This window comes from Podarcis tiliguerta (genome assembly GCF_965153285.1).
Source record: "Podarcis tiliguerta genome assembly, chromosome: 12".
Classification (NCBI taxonomy): domain Eukaryota; kingdom Metazoa; phylum Chordata; class Lepidosauria; order Squamata; family Lacertidae; genus Podarcis; species Podarcis tiliguerta.
The window spans coordinates 5724902-5750687 of record NC_139545.1 but is presented as its reverse complement, the minus strand read 5'-3'; the positions used below and the strand labels follow the sequence as shown (position 1 = coordinate 5750687).

General features: G+C 43.2%; 2 protein-coding genes across 12 annotated transcripts in view; both read right to left on the bottom strand.

The window, feature by feature from the left end:
• Positions 1-25786, bottom strand: part of LOC310661335 (uncharacterized protein) — a gene marked incomplete at its 3' end in the record, with an annotated part of 330664 nt that overhangs the window by 20059 nt on the left and 284819 nt on the right. The gene's annotated exons all lie outside the window — the stretch shown is intronic.
• Positions 1-25786, bottom strand: part of ELMO1 (engulfment and cell motility 1) — a 314930-nt gene that overhangs the window by 70207 nt on the left and 218937 nt on the right. The window contains exon 1 of one of the 11 annotated variants that reach the window (XM_083407044.1): positions 13535-13555. The exons of 9 other annotated variants lie outside the window; for them this stretch is intronic. In XM_083407044.1, the coding sequence (XP_083263170.1) occupies positions 13535-13543 (9 nt within the window). In that variant the 5' untranslated portion in view covers positions 13544-13555. Of the gene's footprint in view, positions 1-12496; positions 13006-13534; positions 13556-25786 lie in introns of those variants that run through there. One more of the 11 variants, XM_083407045.1, reaches the window with a different exon arrangement.

Here is a 25786-nt window from a genome sequence, read left to right as displayed (position 1 = left end):
GGCATTCAGAGTGTCAGGATAATAATAATAATAATAATAATAATAATAATAATAATAATAGCTCCAAAAAGGAGAGAAGAATGAATCCTGATGATCAGAGGAACTGTGTGCTGTGATAATCTCTTGATAGTCGCAGCCTGTATCAAACAGTAGCAGAAACCTCTGGGAGTTTTGGTTCAATGAATCTTTTAAATCATGTCTCAACCAAGCATATGAAACATGTAGTTCGTTTTAATAAGCTATATTTAAAACTGATGCTGTGCTCTCTTTGGGGCTTTGAATCTATTATGAGCTGCTTCTCGTTATCTCCCTTAATGTTTCAGGAAAAGGCAATTTGGTCAACTTAGGAAAGTGAGAGATTAAATTAATAAGTGGTTTAATATGCAGTGACCAAAATGGTTTATTCAGTTTATTATACACAAAGGTCGAAGTAATATCTATTGTTACACTAAATTGCATAATCCACCCCAGATAGTAGTTGCTTTGTAATGTACATTTCTTTCCCTAATAATTATGAAAGAAAGCAAAGGCACGGGTTCTGCACCAGTGTAAAACCTGGTTTGGAAAACTTCCTATGCTAGGTTAGAATTTTGTCGGGAGTCCTGCCCCAACTCTGCTCCTTCAATTTCGAGGCCGAAGGAGCAGTGGATTCTCTAGGGATCCAGCGACTAGTGACACAGAAGGCAGCCCCTGGTCAGACCCCCCAAAGAGGAACTGTCTCTCCCTGACGATGGCATCCGGAATGAGCATCCTCCATCAGAAAAGCTGATGGTGGAGCACGCTGCAAACAGATCGTCAAAGACTTTCGTATCTTTGGATGGGCTTGCTCAGCAGCTGGAAGAACCTTCTTCCCCTACAGAAGCACTTGCCACCGTGATTCTTCCATGCCTGCCCAGTAGAGGCTTAGCAGTACTGACAAGCATCCACTCTATGGGAAAGAATGTGGCCATCCGTATGGGGAGAAATCAATCGCTGCAAGAGAGATCCTTGCAATAGCTCAAACAGGTGGGAAAGAAAAGCCACAGTCAAGAGGGTGACCACTGAAAATGAAGACAGTCCACGAAGAATAAAAATTTAAAACCAAGGAACAGAAGTAGTTTGTAATAAGAACTTAACTACAAAGCAAGCTGCCTGGAAGCTACTAATGGGGCAGTCAAAAGAGAAATGAGCAGAAAGGGATGAGTCCAGCTTGAGAGGTTTCCCGAATAAGGCTTTGTGCAGCTACAGAGCCCAGGTGGCTGTACACAAACCTTGACGAACACAGAAACTGATACTGTTTTGGCTTTGCCTTTAACCAGATTATTTTATGGAAATGGAGTGGCAATTTAATTAGCAGCAAAATTCTGTTACAAATTTGAAACTACAGTGGTGCCCTGCAAGACGAATGCCTCGCAAAACGGAAAACCCGCTAGACGAAAGGGTTTTCCGTTTTTCAATGCGCTTTGCAGGACGAATTTCTCTATGGGCTTGCTTCACAAGACGAAAATGTCTTGCGAGTCTTGAGATTTTTTCACGCTCCCCACCCCCTTTTTCTAAGCCGCTAAACCGCTAATAGCCTTTTAGCAGCTAATCCGCTAATCCCTTAAGCCTTTAATAGCCGCTAAACCGCTAATAGCGCTAATCCGCTAATAGGGTTGCTTCGCAAGACGAAAAAACCGCTAGACGAAGAGACTCGCGGAACGAATTAATTTCGTCTTGCGAGGCACCACTGTAATCGTATCTCATTATTTGTGCATGTGTGTGTACGTGTTTGTATGCAGAAATATGGGGTCCTGCAAACCTAATGTGTCCATTTGGGGAGACGGCCTTAAAAAAAATAAAAAAATACACAAGTAGGATAGGGAAACAGATGTTGATAGATGTCCTCTAGGCTCTTGGCTCAGAAATCTTCTGTCTGCTGAATGTTTGCTGTTCTGCGACCTGTCTAATCAAAGGCCCAAGCAAGTGTTGCAGGAGCTATTATGGACATCCAAAGGCATTAGGACTAGTGGTCAATGCCCCGGCCACCCCCTTCCCAAGGTTCTATCCTTTATAGGCGACACATTTCTAACAGCTCCCCAAAGGCCCCTGTCACCAGCTCCCAAGGCCCAGAGGCCTAAGCAACATCCCTCAACCCATTAGCATAACCAAAAGTGACTCGCAGAAGCACTGCAGTCCCTGCGCGAGCGCCATTGCTGAAGGGCAATTGTTGAGAGATGGCGGTTTTGTGTCCACGGCTTCCACACTTGCATCTCAGTGTGGAAAACAGAGAGGTAGCTGCCCATCTTACTGTTTTTGCTCCTCCACAGACTCAGCTAATTGGTAAAGAAAAAGCGATTTATGTCTTGTATATGCGATATAACACTGTGCCACCAGACGGCGCTGTGGAGCCCCGTGTTTCCCTACTGGATTTCTCTGTTTAAATTTACAACGCGTGTAGCTGAAACGCTTCTTTGATGTGTCTAGATCCAGCCCACGTTCAACCACATCCGGCCACTGTTATTTCACCCTCCATGCTCCCCCTGCCCCTCTGTATTCACAATGCAGTATGGGGAAAATAATACAACTTACTTCATGGAGTTTATCTGTTTTCCTGCATCGCACGGTGTTGGAATACATGACCTTTGGTGGTACCTTCCAACTCTATGATTACAGAGAGAATTACTTTGAACAGTCCGACACAACATTAGTCAAAAATTTGGGGCTCAGGAAATGCATTTGAAATTTCCCCAGAGGAATCAATGAAAATCGTTGATTCATTATGCGGGTATTTGGCTAATGAATGATTTTCAAAAGGACACATTGTTTTAAAAGGGTGCTGTTCTGTTCAACTATTTTAGTAAGACTAGTGGAAAATTAAATCCAAAAATTCAAACCCACAAAACCGATTTGCAGCAATAAGGGCTTGCTGCCTGAAGCAAACGCCATTTATTTTTAGTCTCCATGTGTGCATCTCCATAGAAAAACTGATCCAACTTCTCACCATCTTACTTGCTTTTACCACCCATTCTTTTATAAATCTGCCTGAATAAGTTGTCTATGCTAAAACATAGGCTTTGTTTTACTTTTATCTTGAGTAAGAGAAAATCCAAGCAGCACTTTCTCGGAAATGTAGATCCAAATTGGGTTTCAAAGCCTAGGATGGGAGGTTAGAAATATTTTAAAGCTTGTTAAAGAAATCTTCTGTGAAGCACCTAATGGGCCCCTGAATGTGAGACTAAATGGAAACCTGCAAAGCAACTTTTGCTAAATAATAATACATGGTATAAAGAGATGGTGCATATATACCCACACGTAAACTGATGAAGGATTTTTTTGTGGCGGGGGAATATATAATTCTGCATCAGTAGCAATAGAGAGGTAGTTTCCAATTCTTCAGCTCAATGGATGTTGTTTTATCTATTTGTTTCATGCAGTGTTTCAAAATTATTATTATTATTATTGTAATGTAAAATTAAATTAGCTCAAAAGAATATAATTAATACCCAAACTTCAGTGGCACTGATGCCTTTTGCTGCATGAAGGTCGGTTAAGCTTTCTTGTATATAAATAGAACATTTTGCATTAATAAACACTTAGGAGTGGTTAAAACTTATGCAGCTTGCACTAGACTATATTCAAGAGAAAAGATAAAACCAAGATATTTGAAATGTTCCATCTAGGACTACTCTTGTTTCTGCAACAGACACTGCCCACACTTTTGAGTCACAAATGTCTGAGACAAAAATAGGTTTTAAAAGGGAAACAAATACCTATATATTGTCACGAATTATTGGGCCACTTTATATACACAATTATATCAGGTGCTATCTTAGAACCTGGAGGTGACTGTGGGCTGGGTACAGATAAAACAACAACAAACTGAATCGAGACAAGATGAAGGTGTTGCATGTTCTGAGTCCTTGGGTCTGCTCCAGAGGGAAGTCATCTTGCCAGGAAGCAGCAAGGATGTAGCTTGGAGCATTCCTGGATCCAAGATCATCACTGGAAGCTCAGGTAGTTTTAGTAGCTAGGAGTGCTTGTTTCCAGATGTAGCTGGCAATAGATGCTTTTGAGCAGAGATGACTTGGCCACTGTATTCCATGCAGCGCTAACCTCCAGATTAGACTGTTACAATATGGTCTGCATGGGGCTGCCCTTGAAAACATTTTTGCGTGTAGAACCCGTAATGTGAACCTACTCCCTAAGCAGGCTCTACACACCGTGAGGGGCCGAACAAGGACTATTCGCAAACATTTACACAAGTTCAACATTATAGATTCTACACTACATGCAGCGGGGAAAGATTCGCAAGCTCAAAGTTCCCTCTTGTATTGCCGAGCATGTATTTTCTACACAGTAGGGTTTATTTCAGTAAAACAATTACTGGATTCGTATTAAGGCCACACTGCAAACTCTGCAGTGGGATTAAGTTATAATAATAATAATAATAATAATAATAATAATAATAATAATTTATTATTTATACCCTGCACATCTGGCTGAGTTTCCCCAGCCACTCTGGGCGGCTCCCAATCAAGTGTTAAAAACAGTACAGCGTTAAATATTAAAAACGTCCCTGAACAGGGCTGCCTTAAGATGTCTTCTTCAGCTCAATGGATGTTGTTTATCACTTTGACATGTGGTGGGAGGGTGTTCCACAGGGTGGGCGCCACTACTGAGAAGGCCCCCTGCCTGGTTCCTTGTAGCCTCACTTCTTGCAATGAGGGAACCGCCAGAAGGCCCTCGGAGCTGGACCTCAGAGTCCGGGCTGAACGATGGGGGTGGAGACGCTCCTTCAGGTATACAGGACTGAGGCTGTTTAGGGCTTTAAAGGTCAGCACCAACACTTTGAATTGTGCTCGGAAACGTACTGGGAGCCAATGCAGATCTCTCAGAACCGGTGTTATGTGGTTCCGGCGGCCACTCCCCGTCACCAGTCTGGCTGCCACATTCTGGATTAATTGCAGTTTCCGGGTCACCTTCAAAGGTAGCCCCACATAGAGTGCGTTGCAGTAGTCCAAGCAGGAGATAACTAGAGCATGCACCACTCTGGCAAGACAGTCCGCAGGCAGGTAGGGTCTCAGCCTACGTACCAGATGGAGCTGGTAGACAGCCGCCCTGGACACAGAATTAACTTGCGCCTCCATGGACAGCCGTGAGTCCAAAATGACTCCCAGGCTGCGCACCTGGTGCTTCAGGGGCACAGTTACCCCATTCAGGACCAGGGAATCCCCCACACCTGCCCGCCCCCTGTCCCCCAAAAACAGTACTTCTTCTTGTCAGGATTCAACCTCAATCTTGTCAGGATTCAACCTCAATCTGTTGTGCAAATTTCTATACTGTTGCTGTGCTAGCTGTGCTCATGAAGTCAGAATGCAAGATCTATGCAGGCAAAATGGGGTTTTGACCAATCTTGGAGGAAAAGGAGGACAGAAAAGCTTTGCAATCACCTTCCACCATGATTTGCTTCCACAACCCAGCAAATCACTTTCAATAACCCTCAAGTGATAATCCTGTCTTGAGAAAGATTAAGCAGGTGTTAAGAAGCAATTTAGTCACTCACACAAGCTGTTGTCGTGAAAGGGGGGGTCAGCATCTTCTCTCTCTCATTTCTTTCCCATTGTAGTAAACTTGGGAAATGCATCTAAACTTTGAATGCATCTAACCCTTCTCATGTAGGATCTGGGATGATAGCCACACTTCAGAGGAGGCGATCTTCTGCTGATGCTCTTTTATGCAATTCTGGGCCGCATCAATAGGAGTATAGCATCTAGATCAAGGGAAGTAATAGTGCCACTGTATTCTGCTCTGGTCAGACCTCACCTGGAGTACTGTGTCCAGTTCTGGGCACCACAGTTCAAGAAGGACACTGACAAACTGGAACGTGTCCAGAGGAGGGCAACCAAAATGGTCAAAGGCCTGGAAACGATGCCTTATGAGGAACGGCTAAGGGAGCTGGGCATATTTAGCCTGGAGAAGAGGAGGTTAAGGGGTGATATGATAGCCATGTTCACACATATAAAAGGATGTCACATGGAGGAGGGAGAAAGGTTGTTTTCTGCTGCTCCAGAGAAGCGGACATGGAGCAATGGATCCAAACTACAAGAAAGAAGATTCCACCTAAACATTAGGAAGAACTTCCTGACAGTAAGAGCTGTTTGACAGTGGAATTTGCTGCCAAGGAGTGTGGTGGAGTCTCCTTCTTTGGAGGTCTTTAAGCAGAGGCTTGACAACCATATGTCAGGAGTGCTCTGATGGTGTTTCCTGCTTGGCAGGGGGTTGGACTCGATGGCCCTTGTGGTCTCTTCCAACTCTATGATTCTATGATTCTATGTTAAGCAGCCACCAGAAATGGGTAGAATCGAGCGCATTAAAGGCAAAAATCCTGATAATGTCACAGTTACAATGTGCTCCTGGAGTCTGCATTCTACCTGTGACAACAGCACAGAGGTAATAGTGACTCTTTGTGACTAGACTATTCCTGAGCAGCTGCCAAAAGAAATTTCTACTTTGCATGCTACACAGAATGCCAAGACAATGCAGGAACAATTGTGGGGCTGTAAAAACTGTCACGGCTGACAGTTCTTATTGTTCATGAAACTTCAGCGGAGTGTAGAAAGTTTTCATATTAACACTCTTGGGGGGGTGGGGGAAATCACAGAACAAAAGTAAGCGCTGGCATAATCAGAGTACTTCCATGGTCCCATCTACCTTGCTCTCACCTACTTCATCTTAATTTAGTGTTATCAGTTTCTATCCACATGTATTGCAGAAGGAAACGGAAAGATTAGATGGATGGGAAGAAGAGTTTGCGGCTACATTTCAATTTAAAAAACAACAACACTGGACATAAAAGGGATCTTCTATTTCCCAGTAAAATCTACCTTACATACACTAACTGTAAATTCATGTTTGGCTTAATAAAAATGAAGACGGCAAAGTGGTTTTTGTTATCCACATTCAACGCCCAACACTAACAGGTAAGCAGAATGCCAAGTTTTGTAAATCTGGGAAACGAAGTAATGCTTCTGAGGCTGTATTTATCACTTGGGTGACTTAAGGCGTGATCTGAAAATACACCTGAATTCATTGAGCCTACACCTGGAAATGTCACAGTAAGAATGTTCCTGCCACTAAAGGGGCCACTCATTTCCTTTTTTTCTAAGTGGGAGTAGCGGGTTGAAAGATTTCTTCCTTATGCCAAGCAAGCAAGCATTTATTACATTTAGATCCTTCTGTCATGTAAGTCAAGTCAGACCTCACCTGGAGTACTGTGTCCAGTTCTGGGCACCACAGTACAAGAAGGACACTGACAAACTGGAACGTGTCCAGAGGAGGGCAACCAAAATGGTCAAAGGCCTGGAAACGATGCCTTATGAGGAACGGCTAAGGGAGCTGGGCATGTTTAGCCTGGAGAAGAGGAGGTTAAGGGGTGATATGATAGCCATGTTCAAATATATAAAAGGATGTCACCTAGAGGAGGGAGAAAGGTTGTTTTCTGCTGCTCCAGAGAAGCGGACACGGAGCAATGGATCCAAACTACAAGAAGGAAGATTCCACCTAAACATTAGGAAGAACTTCCTGACAGTAAGAGCTGTTCGACAGTGGAATTTGTTGCCAAGGAGTGTGGTGGAGTCTCCTTCTTTGGGGGTCTTTAAGCAGAGGCTTCACAACCATATGTCAGGAGTGCTCTGATGGTGTTTCCTGCTTGGCAGGGGGTTGGACTCGATGGCCCTTGTGGTCTCTTCCAACTCTATGATTCTATGATTCTAACACAGGATTCTCACATGGTCTCCCATCTACGCACTGACCAGACTCAGACCTGCTTGATGTCAGTAAAGTTACTGCAACAATTGCCTTCGACTCAAGCCCTGGGACCCATCCATTTACCTTCCTCTAAAACATGAGGGTGGCCCTAGACTTAAATCAAAAACACATCACTGCTAATTAAAATCAAGATCCCAGTACAGTAACATTATTTTTTAAAAAACAAAAAACTAAACCATTGTGTGTTGTCAGTCAGTTGCAGGGGGGGGGGGGGAGCAGTCTTACTGCACCTTAAAGACTAATTAAAATGGCATAGAGCTTTTGTGGACTGTAGTCTATCACTCAACTTTATTGGCTGCTGCTTGGGGGGCATGAAAACTCAGAACATAATGATGCGATGTCATGCATTGTGCTTTACAGTACTAGGTGTTATCCAGAGAAGGCAACTTGGAACTGCTATTTTCAGTGGCAGGAGCATGCTTCATGAAGCAAGCAAAGGGTTGCCATGCCTGGAGACAGACAGGTCATGTATCCACAGGAGTGACCAGAGGAGGAAGGACTGCTCAGAGGAGTGGAAAGAGAAGGAATACACATGGACGCCTTCATCTGCCTCACCTGGAACAAAACATGTCTCTCCCACATCAGTCTCTACAGCCACAGCAGGCGCTGTAACTCTCCAGTGGTTTGACTTCACCCCTGCAGGTGAACTCTTCCATTATCTCCAGAGACAGACGGATACCAACAGCAGGAGCAGCTGCCAAAAAGAACATCCCCCCCCCAACTGCCATTTGCCCTGGGAGTTCAGAACTGAAGGGATTCTCACTATAACCCCATCCATTGGCCAGGGGACTCTATGTACAGTATTCATGTTCTGTGCCACTGCAAGCTGATGCTAGCCGCCTTGAAAACCATTCGATTAAAAGACAAGGTATAACTCTTGAGAATGAACATACAAATTTTCAACAGTTGTGAGATGGAATGAAATATTGGGTGGTCCTTGGTTGTGTTCAGAAGCTGCTGAAATTTTGGAGATCCTTTGGAGGCACATTTCATATTCAATAAATAAAATTCAGGATTTGCTGTGTTTGGGGCTGGTCAGACCACTAACAATCTCTGGGGACAAGTAGCTTATCTCACTTCTTTAGGGAACTAGTTATCCAGTGCAAGGCAATTATTTCAGTCATGCTCTATGCTTGTGGCATTCTATAACTCAAAAACCCTTCTGGTGACCTTTGTGGTGGGCATGTGCCTTAATCGCAGATGTCATTGCCCTGGGCAAATAAGCTTTGAACTGCATAATCTTGGGGCCCATCCATCTAAGACCCCAGTAAGAAAATGGAAGGGGAAAAACAAAGTAGCTAGCAACATGTAGTTATGTAAAAGTCTAGAGTGGCAGATGATATAATTATTTCCTCCCCAAAATGTAAGAGTGAATCCATCATAAGTAATCTAAAGCCTATCAGTCAATGTGAACTTTCAGTGATGAACCTGGCAGCTAAGTATCTTTCATTAATGAACATTATCCTGTGTGCATGGGGTTTACACCCTTCAGCCAATTATATTACTCAGTTTGTCGGCTGAATACATATCCCAGCTTCTCACAGAGAAGATATATGGCAGAATTTACCAAGGTCAGTGAGATTTTCTTATTTCACAGTAGTACATCAACCATTTGGTTCATAGTATAACATCAAGAATTTCTTTGACATGAAGGAATGTCCTGAGAATAAGATCATGTTATCACTGCAGTAGAAAAAGATTGATTCCTAGGAGAAAATTGGGTACAACAAAATTCATCTTGTCCTTCCCCCAAATCCATCTAATCTCATGTACGTAAACCCAATTGAAAAACCCATTCCTGTTTATCTAAATATTAAAAGTTAAAGAAGCAGCAAGACTCTCAGAAATTGGCATGGTGAAAGGTGAAAGCATGAGCCAGGAAGAGATGCTTACACACAATAAATATAAGAAGACTTAGACCGTGCATGAATAGAAGCTACCTACACTCTCAGAATGATACCACACAACTCTAAGAGAGCAACCATGACATGCAAGGAGTGTAGGATACTAAACAGGCATACAGACTTTGTGCCATTGACCAGCAATCACACTTTTAAAAGAAATCCATGTCACAGACAAATTGCTTGAATGACATTCAGAGCATTGCCCCGCACCTATAAGCCTTTCTTGCTAAGGAAATGAGCGTTTTAGAATTTTATGTATGAAAAAAGTCTTTATAAGAACTAGTCAAAATAGAGAAGAGATAAATAAATGGCTTAAGGAAAGAAACGTACAGAGGTTGCAGTTGGCTGAGTCACGACAACAGTTGGAAGACATCTACTGTGCCCTACCTTCCACGCTGTACTGTGTGTGCCTTTACTGACCATTTTGCTTCAGGGAAGATAAAACTAACATGGGGTTTCTGAAGTAAAACTATGGGGGTTTCTGAAGTAAAACTAGAATCCATATGAATCTCTGTTTGAATCCGGTCTTAAATTTTGAAGGGGTTAGTCCATCAAGTAAATTGATTTCCACAACAATGCAGGCCAATGAAAGACACTTTGAAATTGCGCACGCGTGCACACACACATACACACACAAACACAAGGACTATAGTGTATCCCAATTGCTTTCCCCAAGCTTTCACAGTTGCAGGAGTCAGTCGGCTTGCTCAAAGGCTTGTAGTTGGTGAAGCTGAAGTCTAATACACAACAGTCCTGGACTGGCAGCAAATAAAGCATTCAGCCCCAAACCCTAATTTATAGGTGGCTCAAACTGCAGTGCTGATTCTTCTAACTCTGCCATTGCCATGGCTGAAAACCAGCAAGATCGTCAGAATCCCCCACCCAAAGCTTAGCAGTTAAAAGCCTGCCCCCTCAATCTCTTTTCTGTTCAGCTGCTAATGCAGAGAGAGGGAGAAGTAAACAAATCCCTTCAAACAAGGTTATGCGAGATGCTCGGATTCTAGCAGTCAAACAGTATTTAGTCATCAATAGTAATTGAAGCTGACAGATTTATATTCTGTTTGAATTACATCCCCAAAGTGTTAGCAAGAACTGAAAGGATGTTTTTGCACTATGAAATAGATTTATTTCAAGGATGAACGGCAAGAGGTAGAAAGTCAATGCTTGAGAGCAGCACTTTATTTTACAGTTCTGAGGGCTGTGTTCCCCACTATCCAAACATAATGTAGCAGTAACAAATGCCACTCAAAAGCTTCCTTATACATCTCACCACTAGGAGTCCAAAGTTGTGTTGTGACTCTACTCAAAAATACTCTTTGTAATAGAATATTCAGTGGAAAGGGTTCTGATAAATAAATGTATTGAACAAACAACATCTCAGTTCAAGGCTAGAATTTCCATCATTTCCATCAGAGTTGGATCATCTTGATTTTCCCAATAACCACAAAATGACTTGCTCCCATTAAATTACAATGCATCGCCTAACAGCTGGATAAAACCTGAATGAAGAACACCTGGAATTTACTAGCAAATTTAATAAATATTGGTCAACGGCATAACAAACACTACCAATCTCCTAAAAAATTCACTGGGGAACATTTATGAACACGTTAATGTGCACCATCTCTATTACAGCTCCTATTTCACTTTCGTATACAAAGAACCTCAGTGGAGTAAAAGACTTCATGTAAATATTCAACAGCTCATCAGTGATCAGACTCCATTCAAACAGCTCATATATCTACACAGAAAATATAAGGACCCCCCAAAAGTGCATTAAGAACAATTAAGGAGGACTTAAAAGATTCAGAGTATGGCAACTTACATATGCTTAATTTTAGAGCCAAAAGCTCAACACATCTCAACACTAAGAATCCAATATCTAGAAACTACATGGTTCACAAAGATTTCTTTATCTGATGTCTTCACTGAGGATCCCAAAGTCTCTATCTTGATGGGAGTCTGAAAAGTGAAACATAAACTTTTCCTGACTCATACAATTTCTCAGTTTCATGCTCTTACTGACTCTGTGGTGTTTGAAAGGTTAAAAAGAGACCAAGAACATTGTTTTGGCTGAATGCAAACAGAGTCGTTCCTGGGTGGAACTCAACAGATTTTTACACACACACACTTGTCATATGGGGCTTCTGAGAGTATCTGCTTTAGGAGGCTAAGCTGACAAGGCAAGGAGTGTTATAATCCAGTATCCAACCCAAAGAAGTCAAAACCAAAAAATTCTCTGAATTTCCACTGTGCTGACCTGTCCAGTGTAGAAACGTGTAATATATCTATTAGGGCTAGAATTACTATTTTTAATCTGAATTCCAAATTCCAATTTTTTAAAAAGTAGTTAGAAAGAGAATGGAATGCTGAGAACAGAAATCAGCAAATATAGTTAACAGAATGAACTTTAAAAGCAAGCAACCAAAAACCAGCCATAGTAAAACCTGCATGCCTTAATGATGCAAACATTAGAAATCACACCGTGGCAGCTTCTTCCCTACCCCCATCTTAATTTCATGTAGTTTGGAATGAAATATTAACTTGTGTACATTTGTAAAATCTTTGGAACTGATGGAATTTAAAAACCATACATATCACTAATCACGAGCAACGAGGCAAATCAAGGCAGTGGTAACAGCTACATTTATTTTATGTTTGCATATTTGGAGCCATTAAACAAAGTGCAGTCATGTTCCATTTAAAAATAAAATCCTCAATAAAGCTTGCCAGCTTCTGGTACTAATCCTCACTGCTCCTCAAGCTGAAGAAGCAGGTTAAATAATTCAAAGATGCTCACTTACAGAAATCCAGTGGCTCCATCATGCACGGCAACCAATTTCCCTTTGGTGCTACAGCAAGAGAATGACTTAAGGCTTTTTCTGCGGAAGGAGCAATATTCTCGAGCAGCAGATGGCCTCTGATGAAGCTGTTTAATGAGATCCGTTTTCAGTTCGCCATAGGAAAACAGAGCCCCTTTCTGCACACCTTGGCTTGGCGCACAGCTCAAGTCAAAAAGAATAAGCATGTAGCTTTGCTTATGTTTAGAGGGCTGAAGCCCAGTTGTGCTCTGATTGGCAAGCACCTCGCAAACGGCAGCCAATCAGCGTGCCTGCTTTTTTCCAGGGAAACTCCTGCCCATTTATTTAGCATCTTCAGAGGACATATTTCCTAGGAGGATAGACTTGCTTCCAGCGTCTTTCGCGGGGAAAATAACAGTGCCTTTTCTCTCCGTATATCCCTCGCCCCATTAGCCCTTCCTGCTATATTTTTAGGGCTGAGGAATTGTCTAGGGAGGGTTCAGATTCATTCCCAGCTCCCACCTTGCAGGCGAAAGAGGAGGGAGAGAGCCTAGGCTCAACAATTACGGATTCCATCACCATGGAAACTGACTGGATGCAGCGAGCTGGATTTGTGTAGAACATCTGCTGCCAGGCTCATAATCAAATGCAATCTCATCTTCCACCCCACCAACCCGACTGCTTATCTGATCGGGAGTTTACTTTATATGCACGCTATGACAGCTAAAACATGAAAATGTGTGTGTGTGTGTGTGTGTGTGTGAGAGAGAGAGAGAGAGAGAGAGAGAGAAATAGGCACATACATCTGCAGCTAAGGACACACTCTTGTACATCCTGCTAAATACTCATGCACATGGATGAAGCGGTAAACAACAGATGGGTAACAACTGTACATTTATAATAAACGCTAGGAAAGCCCTTAAAATAGAGGCACGGGGAGCTCGCTTTATGGTTGCCACGGTGAACGGCAAAGCTTTAGTATTATATATGAATAATTTCTAATTTCAGCTGATTTGGGCTATTGCATTATATCACACTCACATTTATCATTCGCTCTGACAGCAAACTCAGGTAGCAAATGCCGACAGGGCTGTAGCCCAAATGGGGTCACTGAGAAACGAGAGGACAATATCAGCGTGCTCCGGTGAATCACGAGATACGCAGAAATACAGAACATTATGGAAAACCACAGGAGTAAAAACAGCCCAGAAAGGACTGAGCATGCTCAGTAGCCACGGATTTTTGAATTTCATTTAGAAGAGGAAAATGGGGGGAACAAAACAGAGGATCCTAGAAAATGGCATGGGTGGTTGAGTGGCTGATCACTCCTGTTAGAAGGTGAGGGTATACTGCAACATTTTGTTGCAGGTCCCACCTGTAACTGTAGATCTATTGAAGAAGATTGGAAAGGCACAATCAGAACAGTAACAGGGTGCAGCTTTTATTTACAATTTTTTATCAGAAGAAGAAAAAAATCATATGGTTAAGTGCTCCTGCACACAACATATTGAAGTCTTCATTTGAAAGGACACGGGAGCCTCTAAAAAAACAAGTCATCACAAGTTCATATAAATGGGAGCAATATTCACTTACGTTTAGGGCACAAAGAAAGCGGGTGGTGTATACAATATATATATATTATTTTCTTCCCCACACTATTCCAGAACAATATATGAACATTAAAGTGTGGTAAAATGTACCCCAAGGTAATCTGGGTACTTAATGTAGCTGATATATTCTTGTTTCTGCACTCTGTTTATGCTCAAGGACAAGCCTGAGCCAGTCTCTCGGTGTTATATCCAATTAGATGTCATTATTTCAACCAGGACAGAGAAGACACACATATTACATGTAAAGAGCTAGCATATGGTCTGAATGCACATGAGGACATCAACTTGCTGAAGCTATGAAGGTCTGGTCATCTGTCTGAAGCCATAGACATGTGAGGCATAAGCTGCAACCACTCTCTTAGCAAGCAAAAAGGCATGGCTGTAGGCGCAGTGGAGGCCTCTTTTAAGTGCTTAGCTCCAGCTGTGATAGTTTTGACAGACTCTGGCAGATCTGCTCACCTGGTGTCAAGGTAGCGCCAGGAAGAGAGGGGGAAGAGAGACTAAGTCTAGGAATACTTGAAATAGTTATTTGATAATTAGAACTCCTCTCCAAACTGTCCTGACTTATTTGTTGGGAACCACAGAGCCTAGGACTTGCCGATCAGAAGGTCGGCGGTTCGAATCCCCGCGACGGGGTGAGCTCCCGTTGCTCAGTCCCTGCTCCTGCCAACCTAGCAGTTCAAAAGCACGTCAAAGTGCAAGTAGATAAACAGGTACCACTCTGGCGGGAAGGTAAACGGCGTTTCCGTGCGCTGCTCTGGTTCGCCAGAAGCGGCTTATTCCTGCTGGCCACATGACCTAGAAAAACTGTCTGCGGACAAACACCGGCTCCTTCGGCTAGTAAAACGAGATGAGCGCTGCAACCCCAGAGTAGTCCGCGACTGGACCTAATGGTCAGGGGTCCCTTTACCTTTAGTGTAAAATTGTCTAGCGTGGCAACATGGACTGCCCAGTGTTTCTTCTTCGGCTCTCTGGAGTCCAAAGAAACAGGAGGGCCTTCCTCTAACTGGTAAGGAATTTTATGCAGCGGCAATACCTGCCATGTTCCTTTCTCCCACCCCAAAGGCCCCTTTTCTGTAGTTCTGTGCTGTCAGGTCTCCGGATTTGGATCTACATAGACCGCCATAGCTCTCCTTTCTGTCACATCTCTAGTCTTGCTGTGTCCCTGTGGGTATACAGGGGGGTTTGGTACACTGTAACCGAAATACTACAACCAGTGGCGTAGCGTGGGTTGTCAGCACCCGGGGCAAGGCAAGTAATTTGCACCCCCTAACCCGTGGATTTGCGCCCCCTAACCCCAACCCCCAGATGTTGCGCCCGGTGCGGCCGGCCCCCCCTGCACCCCCCACGCTACGCCACTGACTACAACACAGATCACTTGGATATCTAATAGTGCACTCCAATAGGTAGTGACAGAAAACATCACATGCTTGTTCCTTGAAGTTCCAGAAAAGCCTTATTTAAAAAAACTTGTTGCTGTACAGTGGTACCTCGGGTTACAGACGCTTCAGGTTACAGACTCTGCTAACCCAGAAATAGTACCTCGGGTTATGAACTTTGCTTCTGGATGAGAACAGAAATCGCGCGGCAGCAGCAGAAGGCCCCATTTACTAAAGTGGTACCTCAGGTTAAAAACAGACCTCCAGAACAAATTAAGTTCTTAACCTGAGGTACCACTGTATCTTACTGCCAGCACAGCTGGAGGACAGCAATGGAAATGAGGGTCTACAGGGTTCTTTTGCACCCAGAGTCTACTCAGGTACAGATTGCTTCAGGTTTGATATAAAAACTAAAAATGGCAGATTTCGTCTATGGAACTCGTGTAAGGGCTGAGCAGTGCAGTCAAAAAATTTTCACCTGATGCACTCTTCACATCTCAAGCTGCTAGGAGTTGCTTGTGCGCCTGTTGCAGTGTTGTGTTTTGTGTTCAAGTTGAGGAGCACTATCCTGAGCACTATCCTCTATAAATCAGGATGATTTACCTACCGTAACAGGTTGTAGAGTACAACTTTGTACATCAATAAAGCAGAGCTCACATAAAAAAGAAGGCAATCCAATTCAAGGAGAGGACTGCACAACCATTTCCCTCCTCTGTTTCTCTCCATCCCAGCTTTATACAAACCTCTGCTGTTGTTTAAAACCACCAACTTCCTTTGTGTTCCCGCATCCCTGCTCTATTAAAATCTTGGCTGTTCAAAACTGCCATTCGACTCTCTCCATCTCTGCTTTATTCAACCTTCTATTCTGCCTTGGACAGACCACACATGAAATAGTTGTGTCCAAATATCTAAATGGCTGTCACACGGAAGATGGAGCAAGCTTGCTTTCTCCTGCTCCAGAGTCCTAGGACTCGAACCCATGGATTCAAGTTACAAGAAAGAAAATTCCGACTAAACATCAGGAAAAACTTTTTGACAGTGAGAGCTGCTCAACAGTGGAACGGACCCCCTCTGAAGGTGATGGACTCTCCCTCCTTGGAGGTTTTTAAGCAGAGGCTGCATGGCCATCTGTCATGTATGATCTGGTTGAGATTCCTGCGTAGTAATCAGTTACCATACTCCAGGTGAGCAATTCCATCCCTTCCAACTCTACTGTTCTATAATTACATGAAACTGCCCACCTGGAGTATGGTAACTGAGTGGATGGTAGAACTTTATTAACCCAGGAATCCTCACATACTCAAGACAAACACAAGGGTACCGTATTTTTTGCTCTATAAGACTCACTTTTTCTCTCCTAAAAAGTAAGGGGAAATGTGTGTGCGTCTTATGGAGCAAATGCAGTCTGCACAGCTATCACAGAAGCCAGAACAGCAAGAGGGATTGCTGCTTTCACTGCGCCGTGATCCCTCTTGCTGTTCTGGCTTCTGAGATTCAGAATATTTTTTTTTCTTGTTTTCCTCCTCCAAAAACTAGGTGCGTCTTGTGGTCCGGTGCGTCTTACAGAGCGAAAAATACGGTAAATTGAGTTTCGTCATCAGTTTATGTAATTCCTAGAAAAAAAGTAAGAATTTTTAAAGTCTCATTAAAAAAAGAAATGACTTGGAACTAATGCTATGCCCCAGGTATTCCAGCAGGTCTGTTGTCACTTTCAGATTTAAATGCATTGTATTCTGGCTCCCCAGGATGAACTCATATAAGGGAACATATTATATGACAAAGAATGTCCAGGGTTACAGGTGAAGCTTTCCATCAATGCTTTCCACAACAGCAGATCTCTAGAACGGCTGCTGCTCTCGTCTTCAACATTCTGGGTCCTGTTACATATTGTCACATGAGAGTTATCCCTGGCGCAGCACATGGAAAATAGTTCTGAGACTCCACTGGCCTTTATATGTGTATCTTTCTGCTGGATCTCTGTGCAGCATCAATGAATTGCAAGAGGCAGCCTTCTGAGTGAAGAACCTTCTGGCACTAGAATGACTTTATCTAGGCTGGCTGTTGACTGTTCCTGGGCAGGAAAGACTCTAAGGGCTTCATGTGTCATCTAAGTCTTGCTTGAGTATGGAGGCCTTCACTGACATGTGCTGTGCTCCTGTCTCCTTTGGTCCTGTCCTCTGGTTCATGCCCTGATCCTGCCTCCTGGCTTGTCGTTCAATCCTGACACTCTGGCTTGCTCTTCAGCCCTTTATCAAGGTGTTTTTATTTAAAGATCCGTTTACAGTCATACCTCGGGATGAATACGCTTCGGGTTAGGCAAATTCGGGTTGCGCTCCGCGGCGACCCGGAAGTAGCAGAGCTCGTTACTTCCAGGTTTTGCTGCACGCGCATGTACAAACCGTCAAAATAACATCACACACACGTGCAGACGCGCTGAAATGTGACCCACGCACGCACAGATGTGCGGACACAGTTTACGTTCGCTTTGGGGTGCGAACAGGGCTCCGGAACGGATCCCGTTCGCATCCTGAGTTACCACTGTATATCTCACTTATCCGCTAATAAAATCTAGCATTCAAGATGGCTTCATTAGTAATAGCCAAACATGAAGCATTCAAATTGCAACCACAACCACCTATTATCCCCAATAATTTGGAACATACCCTCCCAATGGCCCTGAAACATATAATAAACTTAGTAAATGAAAAATGGTATGGGGCAAAGGACCTATAAAGGTAAAGGTAAAGGGACCCCTGACCATTAGGTCCAGTCGTGAGGACTCTGGGGTTGTGGCGCTCATCTTGCTTTATTGGCCAAGGGAGCCGGCATACAGCTTCCGGGTCATGTGGCCAGCATGACTAAGCCGCTTCTGGCAAACCAGAGCAGCGCACGGAAACGCTGTTTACCTTCCCGCCAGAGCGGTACCTATTAATCTACTTGCACTTTAACATGCTTTTGAACTGCTAGGTGGGCAGGAGCTGGGACTGAGCAACGGGAGCTCACCCCGTGGCAGGATTCAAACTGCCAACCTTCCGATCAGCAAGCCCAAGGCTCAGTGGTTTAGACCCCAGCGCCATAGGTGGAAGCAATTAAACAATCTGTGACCTTTTAAAGTTTAAGTGTGTGATATTGTTTTTACTTGTTACTGTGTTATGTATTTTTGTGTTTTTATATTGTAAACCATACTGTGATTTTCAAGTGAAGGGCAGTATAGAAAGTAACAACAACAACAACGACGACAATTGCCCCCACTAACAAAAGTATTATGCCTGATCCTTACTTGACACCAGGTATGGTGTCCTCGGAGCTTCAGCTGAACACCCCACAGGTAAAAGACCTTGAGACACAGACTGATTCACTGTGCCCAAGCTTAGTTTGTATGGATTGGGCTGCATCTGCAACTCTGTGCTCGCTGGTGAGGACTTTGGTGGAAGCTTATATCTTCTGTAACTGGGACCCAAAGTCACCCCCTGGAGCATAACATTAAGTAAACAAGTGATGTGGTAACATGTAGATGCCACCAGTTGTCTTTTTGCCCACCACCCTCATTTTTTTTTATTGCCAACTTTTCTCTTTATAATGTTCAAGAAATTACAAGTGACTGTTGATTCTGTTCTTTCTAGCAGGGAAGACCGGCTGTTGAAAAGCACTCTCTGAACCCCCTTCTCCAACAAACCTATTTCAGATTCAGCCCACACACCAGGTTCGATTCTGTCTTCTTTCTCGCTCTTGATTCCTAAGGCTTTTGCATCTGTTCAGTGCTTCCTGTCATTTAATAATTCTCCCATGAATTTCTCTCCTGACTGGTGCCTATGTCTCTCATAGCCATCCCCATGCTACAGGTGCCATGTACTCTGTAGCGGTTGCTATGACCAACATCTCAGTAATGATCCATCACGGAATTTTGTTCTCCTTAGCTTCCATTTCCTTCAAAATCTTGGTAAAAGGATTGTTGAGTGAAATGCAGAAGAACCACCCCTTTGAATGTCAGCTATGTAACATTTCAGTCTTACTTGCTCCATGGAACATTTCTGGGAAGAATCTTTGTCAACACTTCTGAAATTCAGTACAATCCAAAAGAAGGCCGCTAAAATCGCGACCTTTTTGTCACCAGCAAATTTAGAAACCAATGCAAAAAAATGTAAACATTTAAATTCAGTTTCTTATGATCCATTTTCATGAAATACCGTATTTTTCGTCCCATAGGACACTCCGTCCCATAGGACGCACCTACTTTTTTTTGGGGGGGGGGGGGAATAAAGGAAAAATTCCCCCTTCATTTTTGGAGGGGAAAAAGTGCGTCCCATAGGGTGAAAAATACGGTAGCTTGCTCAGAACTACTTTGTTTTTGCAACGCATGCAAAGCAAACATTGGTGAAGCTTGTGTTAACCAGCACTATAACCCAAACATTAAATCGAAGGCCTATCAAACCAGTATGAGGAAATCAGCCTCAGAGCGTTTTGCTTTTATTCACTTTGAAATAAGACCTGTTATCTAGCAGCTTATCAACCCTTTCAACCTGACTTCTGACTAGGTTTTAGCACCAAAACTGCTTTAAAGCTGGTGGATGCTCGCCTCTGAAAGAGACACAGGTGGAGTACAGCCATGTCTATTTTCCTAGACCTCTCAGCAGCTCTTGGTACCATTGATCATGGTATCCTTCCAAATCTGCTGCAGAAATTTGGTTACAATGCTTTGCTGTATCTCTTCTCCTACTGGCAGGAAAGTTCCAACAGGTTGGATTAAGAGGAACACACAAAGCTGCCTTATTTTGAGTCAGACCATTGGCTGACTCAACGCTCAGACCATGCTCTCACCACTCAGCTTTGTTTCTCCATTTCATCGGATTGATGCATAGATGTAAGGTCTCTAAATGCCATTCTGACGTCACTAATATACTGGCTGAGAGTGAACCAACTTAAGCTCAACCCAAATTATGCAGAATTGTATCTAGCGGAAAGCAAGGCTAACTAGGAGGTTACGGATATGCCTCTCCAACACCCATATTTAGGATTAGGCTGGACCCAACGTAGTTCCTGGATCCCAGGTAGTATATATGACTAGGAGTGCTTTCCAACAGCTTGGGCTGGCTAGTAGGTCAATTACACCTTATCTGGAAAACAATGAACTTGCCACTCTAGGGTATAGTGACATCTTCACTTTGTTATTTGAATGTACTTTGTATGAGACCGCCTGGCATTTGCTAGATTTTGTTATAGACTGTGTGCAGAAAGCACATTTTGCCACCTATGTGAAAACACTAACAACTTCCAATTAGTTTCTGGGTTAAATTCAAAGTAATGACCTCACCTTTTATAGCTGTAAATAGCCCAGGTCTGGGATATTTGAGGGAACACCCTCACCTTCAAAGGCTCTGTTATGGATTCATCCATTGTCAGAAGCAAAGCTGTCATTTACTAGGAAAAGAGTCTTCTTGGTGGTGGCTCACAGTGTATAACTCTTGTCTGAGAAACTGCCAGATCCATGTAATCTGCCTTTTCAGTAGTTAAAGTTTTTCTATTTCACAGAGATGTGGTTAATAAATAAACCGCTGGCTTCAATGTTATGATGTTTCCTGCTCTGTTACGTTGCTATGCTCAGTTACTCTTATTACCAGGGCTTTTTTTCAGCTGGAACTTGCCGGGACTCAGTTTCAGAACCTCTCAGGTGGGTGCCATTGCCATTCCAAGAGAACGAGGGTGAGTTCTGGAACCCTTTTCCCCTAGAAAAACAGCACTGTTTATTACTGACCTTGTTGTTTCAAGCCAGGCCTCCCTCTGAACTTTGCCACCACATCAAAATAGCAATGGCCCTGCACATGATTTGATCTCCATCTTTCTGTGAACTATTTTCCCTTTCCAAATAGTTGCGTAAAAGGCAAATTAGGTCTTGGGGGGACAAAGCCATTGTTAGGTGTGCAATGAGAATGGTTGTGTAATTAAACCCTCCTCTCCTAGCAGAAAATGAGAGAGGATGATAGGTTCTATGCACAAGAGTTACAACCATTGCCTTTCTCCTGGGCATGGTCGGCCAACAGGTGCAAAAGAAGGATAGAACTTTCTTTATGTATGCCACAACAGCAGCAAGAATACTCATCGCGAAGTATTGGAAGACACAAGAACTACCCACTCTGGAAGAATGGCAGATGAAAGTGATGGACTATATGGAATTAGCAGAAATGACTGGCAGAATCCGAGACCAGGGAGAAGAGTTGGTGGAAGAAGATTGGAAGAAATTTAAAGACTATTTACAGAAATATTGCAAAATTAATGAATGTTAGAATGATGTTGGATTGAGGTTAAGGGGTTTTTAGTAATATTGTGGCGAAGGAGTATGGAAAATTCGAAGGTCAAAAGACGAAGAATTAAAGGTTTAATCTATTAAGATAAAGATTAAGATAAGATAGAGGGAAGGGATTTGCTGATTAAATATTTGAATTGGAACACAGTGAGGGGAGCTGTGGGGAAGTCTGGGAAATAAGCAAATGTAAGAAATACTATGAAAATGGAATTGTTTTTATTTGTTTTTCTTTTTATCTTTGTAGTTTTGTATTTTTCTTTCTTTTTTCTATGTAAAAGTTTTAATAAAAAATATTATAAAAAAAAGAGTTACAACCATTGTTGGGCAGCATAAATATGGGGGGTTTGGGTGGTGGATTGTTTTGCCCTTGGGCGTGAAGTTGAATTCTGTGGGCACTTGGTCCCTTTACAGCTCTATGATTCCATAAAAACTGCATTTCCGCAGGAGTTAATTACATCTGTTGAAGGTGAGAGAAAGAGAGGGGGGCAAGTTTCATAGGACAGAGAACTCTGCATAAAAACAAGACATTATCTATAGGACTCCCTCGACACTCGCAGAAGCTGCCACGCTATAAGATTATACTAACTTAAAAGTGAAACAGCAGCGGTGGCACTGGAAGCCATAATAGTTCTTTGGTTAAGAGGAGCTATAAAAATCTCATTGTCAACAGCATCATTCACTGTGATAACCGTATTTCAACTGAAACAAAACCTCTGGAACATTATACCCCAGTCTATTCATCTATAATGAGGTCTGTAGTCTAGGGAGCTTTCAGGCTGAATTCTATGCATTGTGACTCGCAAAATGAAACCCTGGTATTATATGCTTACTGACATTTACATCAGCAGGGATTCATGCAGCAAAAAACCATATGCCATGCATTGCTAATTTAGCTAAAATATGAAACAAAACACACTATGAAGATATTATCTCCATCAACACTTTAAGCAGGCAATGACGGACCCTTCCAGTGCAATAAATTATGCAAGTTGCAATGACAGCTCGAGTTAGAAGCTATCACTTCACTTGCTTCAACCTATTTTTGTATTTGTGCCTGGTTGAAAAGCCCAAACCTAATATTTTATTCTACCGACTTTCAGCTAGCTTGTTATCCAAGGGAGATGACACATTTGGGCAATGTTTGGGGTCATTTTACTTTTTTTTATTATCAGCCCAGATTAAACGTGGATTGTAGTGAAGCAGTAATCTGAATCCCAATTTAGCACAGCTAAATATCTCTTGGAATAGTGATATAGGCTTTGATATGATCCCTACAGAAGCGGCTTAGTCATGCCGGCCACATGACCCGGAAGCTGTACGTGGGCTCCCTAGGCCAATAAAGCGAGATGAGTGCCGCAACCCCAGAGTCGGCCACGACTGGACCTAATGGTCAGGGGTCCCTTTACCTATGATCCCTACCAACAGAAAACTCAGGTGTTCGTTAGGAAGTGAGTCACCCCGCAAGAAAGTAATGGTTCTTCACAGTGCTATTTTTATGGAAAATGAGGTGCAGGAATCCACCCTGAATGCCTCCCCGTTCTCTTATAATGGCAATGGCGTGCACCATGGCGTCCACCAGGTGCCGAAACTGAGTTCTGGTGAATTCTGGCTGAAAAAAAGCCCTGATTCTACAAACTCATGGTATTCCTTAGTTATGAATAAATATAACTGTTTGTGAGTTAAAGCAAACCCAATGGCCTGGCAAGTGCCTGTCTTTTTACAAGATATATGGAATGTCAAGGTGTCTTTTCAGAGGTGTGAAAGAAACAAGGGGGTGAGGGAAGAAGGTGGGAATAGGGTTGAGGGGATCTGTGTCAGGAGGTTGAACCCCACTATACAGTCGTACCTTGGTTTTCAAACGCCTTGGGAGTCAAATGTTTTGGCTCCTGAACGATTGAAAACCGGAAGTGACTGTTCCGGTTTCTGAACATTCTTTGGAACCCAAATGTCCGATGCAACTTCCGTGGCTTCTGATTGGCTGCAGGAGGTTCCTGCAGCCAATCGGAAGCCGCACCTTGGTTTACGAACGTTTTGGAAGTCGAATGGACTTCTGGAACGGATTTTGTTCGGCTTCCAAGGTACCACTGTACAGAGATGTTTCAGGAGGAAGAAAAGAGGGGCCCTTTCTATTGTGTAGTGTGCAGTGAATGCTTACTTGAATTCTTGTCCAGGAATAGTTGAACAAGGCCAGATAGAAATAAATAATAATAAAAGAATGCAGAAGCTTAAATTGTATGTATGTACAAATACTGACATCTGGGGCTCTGAACGTGTTCTTAGTATACTGGAAGGATCATAATGTGAATCCCAAATATAATGAACTAACCCATGGGTAGGCAAACTAAGACCCAGGGGCCGGATGCGGCTCAATCGCCTTCTAAATCCGGCCTGCAGACGGTCCAGGAATCAGCATGTTTTTACATGAGGAGAATGTGTCCTTTTATTTAAAATGCATCTCTGAGTTATTTGTGGGGCATAGGAATTCATTCATTTCCCCCTACCAAAATATAGTCTGGCCCCCCATAAGGTCTGAGGGACAGTGGACCGGCCCCCTCCTGAAAATGTTTGCTGACCCCTGATTTACTAACCTCTCTAGTCCTTAACAATATGTTCAACCACTTCTACAGTGCAGCTACTAAAATCTTGCCCCATGAAAACCTAGTAGTACACGAAAAGCTGTAGATGAATTTCAATAAAGATCACAAGACAAACATTAGCAAACGGAAGATACTGATTAGATCATGATTAGACCAGTGTCGTTGCTGCAACGTGACGTCAGCAAGAAAGATCCACCAGAGATGCCTAGAGTCTCCCAACATTTGCATTTATTAGGCAGTTGTGTTTTTTAAATCACAACACCAATGAACAAAATCAAAGACAGAGACTAATAACTCTAACATCAAAGGCAGAGCCTACATATTTGCTCTAGATTTTCAGTGACTTATTGCAAACAATTTACTTATTGACTCATGGCATCGTCTTCTTTTTGCTCTAGGGGATCCAGCTCTTCTTTGGCTGTGCCCATTATGCTTTCATGCAAAATTAATGTTTCACTGGGGTAGGGCTTATTTTTCTTACAGAATAATGCACCATTAATTCCACACTACAAACGCTTTGTGTCTACCCCCCCTCCCGCCCCACACATTGTGCCAACTTTCTGTTTTATGCTCATCTCTTGAAATCAAGAGACCTGGTTTCTGTTCAGGCTCAGTTGATAGAGCTCTCTGGCCTCAGTGGGGGAGCAGTAGCCCACTGAAGATATGAGAATGGAGTCAGGGCATGGATTTTTTTACTGACTTCAAGAGCAGAGCCCACCTGAGCAGATGCAAGTAGAGCCCAGCACATACATGCAGGCCAAGTATGGGGACCCTACAGCCCCCCAGATGCTGTTGTACTATAATTCCCTAGTAAACCCAGAGAGCATGACCAATGTCTAGGGATGGTGAAAGTTGAGTCCAACAACTTCTAGAGGGCCACGGTTCCCCATCCCTGACATATGTGATGCAGCTTTTTTTTTTAAAAAAAAATGTAGTTTCCCCTTGTTTTTCTAGTAACTGGAAACCGAGTGAACAACAAAAAACCTTTCTCACGATTGCTCCAACAGCTTTTCACGAAGTTTTTGCCAGCCTGAGTCCTAAAGCACTGCTTTCAGACCAAGGTAAAAAGGTAAAGGACCCCTGACAGTTAAGTCTAGTCACAGACAACTCTGGGGTTGCGGCGCTCATCTCGCTTTACAGGCCGAGGGAGCTGGCGTTTGTCTGCAGACCGTTTTTCCGGGTTATGTGGTCAGCATGACTAAGCTGCTTCTGGCACAACGTGGCACCGAAACCAGAGCAGTGCATGGAAACACTGCTTACCCTTCCGCTGGAGTGGTACCTATTTATCTACTTGCACTTTTTGGCATGCTTTCGAACTGCTAGGTTGGCAGGAGCTGGGACTGAGCAACAGGAGCTCACCCCGTCATGGGGATTTGAACCACCGACCTTCTGATTGGCAAGCCCAA